The sequence below is a fragment of the Danio rerio genome, chromosome 5 (assembly GCF_049306965.1).
Source record: "Danio rerio strain Tuebingen ecotype United States chromosome 5, GRCz12tu, whole genome shotgun sequence".
NCBI lineage: Eukaryota > Metazoa > Chordata > Actinopteri > Cypriniformes > Danionidae > Danio > Danio rerio.
Genome location: NC_133180.1, coordinates 78,025,001 through 78,027,500, shown reverse-complemented (window position 1 = coordinate 78,027,500; position 2,500 = coordinate 78,025,001). Strand labels below are relative to the sequence as shown.

Here is a 2,500-nt window from a genome sequence, read left to right as displayed (position 1 = left end):
TTGAAAATGCATTTAATCAGAGTATTAAATGAAATGCAACAAAATTAAATTTTGTTTTATTTTTTTCCATTTTATTTTGTAAAAAATAAGCTATTTTAAAATCACTGCTATCTGTGTAAATGTACTATAAAATATAATACAATTCTGTTTCACCAAAAAATGCCTTCGATCAATATTAAATTAAATTAAATTAAATTAAATTAAATTTAATTTAATTTAATTTAATTTAATTTAATTTAATTTAATTTAATTTAATTTAATTTAATTTAATTTAATTTAATTTAATTTAATTATGCATTTGATCAAAGTTTAATTGTTTAGTTTATTTCATTTAAAAATGCATTTGATCAAAGTTTTTAAATTAATTTAATTTAATTTAATTTAATTTAATTTAATTTAATTTAATTTAATTTAATTTAATTTAATTTAATTTAATTTAATTATGCATTTGATCAAAGTTTAATTGTTTAGTTTATTTAATTTAAAAATGCATTTGATCAAAGTTTTTAAATTAATTTAATTTATTTTAATTTAATTTAATTTAATTTAATTTAATTTAATTTAATTTAATTTAATTTAATTTAATTTAATTTAATTTAATTTAATTTAATTTAATTTAATTTAAATTAATTTAATTGCATATTTTAACTTTTTTAAATAGCTGCTATCTATGTGAATGTACTATAAAATAAAATAAATTTCTGTGATGTATAGCTGAATTTTTAGCATCAATACTTCAGTCCTCAGTGTCAGATAATCCTTCAGAGATCTTTGTAACATGCAGAAACATTTAAAAATAAATCAACTTCTCACATTTCTTTTCAAATGTCAGATAGATCAACTGCGATGTCCTGAAATATTTAACAGAGTAAACATTATTATTTATTTGCATGTAAAAGTAAAAGTCGTCTGTGTCTGTTGTGCAGGTAACGAACAAGACTTCATTAACATTTATCCACCCGACCCAAAAGCCTCTGCAGATCCTCACAGCGCCACCTGCAGGCAATGTTTCTGCAGTGCTGCGATGGGCAGCGGAGACGTTTGGAGGAGTCACATCCGTCACCAACGCACGAAACCCAAAGACCATCACATTCACTGGGGTCAAAGGTCAGATTTCACTGCCCGTATATGTACAAAGTAGTTCTTGTTATAAGCAGGACTATTAGTCATTTAGGGCGGGGCTATCAGTAATTTAGTGTGGAGCAATCAGTAATTTAAGGCGGAGCTATCAGTAATTTAGGGCAGGGCAACTGGACATTTGGTTTAGAGCTATCTATCATTTAGGGCGTGGCTATAAATCATTTAGGGCGGAGCTATTAGTCAATAAGGGCAGAGCTATAAGTCTTTAGGGTGGGGCTAGCAGTCATTTTAGGGCTGAGCTATCAGTAATTTAGGGCGGGGCTATCAGTAATTTAGGGTAGGGCTATCAGTAATTTAGGGCGGGGCAATCATCCATTTGGGGCAGGGCTATCAATCATTTGGGGTGGGGCTATAAATCATTTAGGGCGGAGCTATCAGTCAACTAGGGCAGAAGTCATTTAGGGTGGGGCTAGAAATCATTTTGGGGCTGGGCTATTTGTAATTTAGGCCAGTTCAATCAGTTTTTTAGGGCGAAGCTATCATTAATTTAGGGCAGGAGTGTCAACCGTTTGGGGCGGAGCTATCAGTCAATTGGGGCAGGTCTATCAGTAGATAAGGGTGGGGCCAGCAGTCACTCACTGTGGGACTATCAGGATTGTACACAGTGGCTTTTGGTGAAGTTATCAGAAATAACACATATGGGAAAATGGCACATATTTCACAGTTCTCTAAAGTCTCCCATGAGCCGGTCTTGTCATGCTGAGTGGTGTTATACTGGTTATATTGATAACGCTGTGCTCCTGCAGGCTCTCAGAACTCCTCCAGATGTGAACTGATGCCAGAAACACCAACAGAAAAACCCTTCATCCATCTGGAGCTGAATGAACCCATTGAAGCACTAAAGTCCTGCTATATGAAGCACGAAGGAGAAAAACTGCACATCATCAACATTCCTGATGGCGTCACGATCAGGTAAACTTTACTGTGCATGTGAGAGGACTGTTGAGGAGATGGAACATTACAAAAAAAGAGTATTTCACTTCTCTTTCCTCTATGGCTTCACTAGAATCTTGTCATCTGGCCTCTTCAGATTTTGCCGTTAAAAAAATGTATACATTTGTTTACAAGGATCTTCTTTGTCTAGCTTCATCTGAGCTTTTCAGTTCTTCTCTTTACTCTGTCGGTCAAACATATTGAAGGTCTTTGAAAGGAGTGAATTATGGCTGCATTTATTTAGAAACATGTAACTTATACTAATAAACAATATAACAACATATTTAAATGGGTGGGTGATAGATAGATAGATAGATAGATAGATAGATAGATAGATAGATAGATAGATAGATAGATAGATAGATAGATAGATAGATAGATAGATAGATAGATAGATAGATAGATAGATGATGGATGGATGGATGGA

General features: G+C 32.5%; 1 protein-coding gene across 7 annotated transcripts in view; it reads left to right on the top strand.

Moving 5' to 3' along the window:
* Positions 1-2,500, top strand: part of eng (endoglin) — a 54,967-nt gene that overhangs the window by 28,728 nt on the left and 23,739 nt on the right. For all 7 annotated transcript variants that reach the window (XR_012406562.1, XR_012406563.1, XR_012406564.1 and 4 more), the window contains exons 5-6: positions 927-1,107; positions 1,887-2,052. Coding sequence is in view for 1 of the 7 variants with exons in the window: in XM_073951721.1 (XP_073807822.1) it covers positions 927-1,107; positions 1,887-2,052 (347 nt within the window). In the remaining 6 variants the exon portion in view is untranslated. The remainder of the gene's footprint in view (positions 1-926; positions 1,108-1,886; positions 2,053-2,500) is intronic.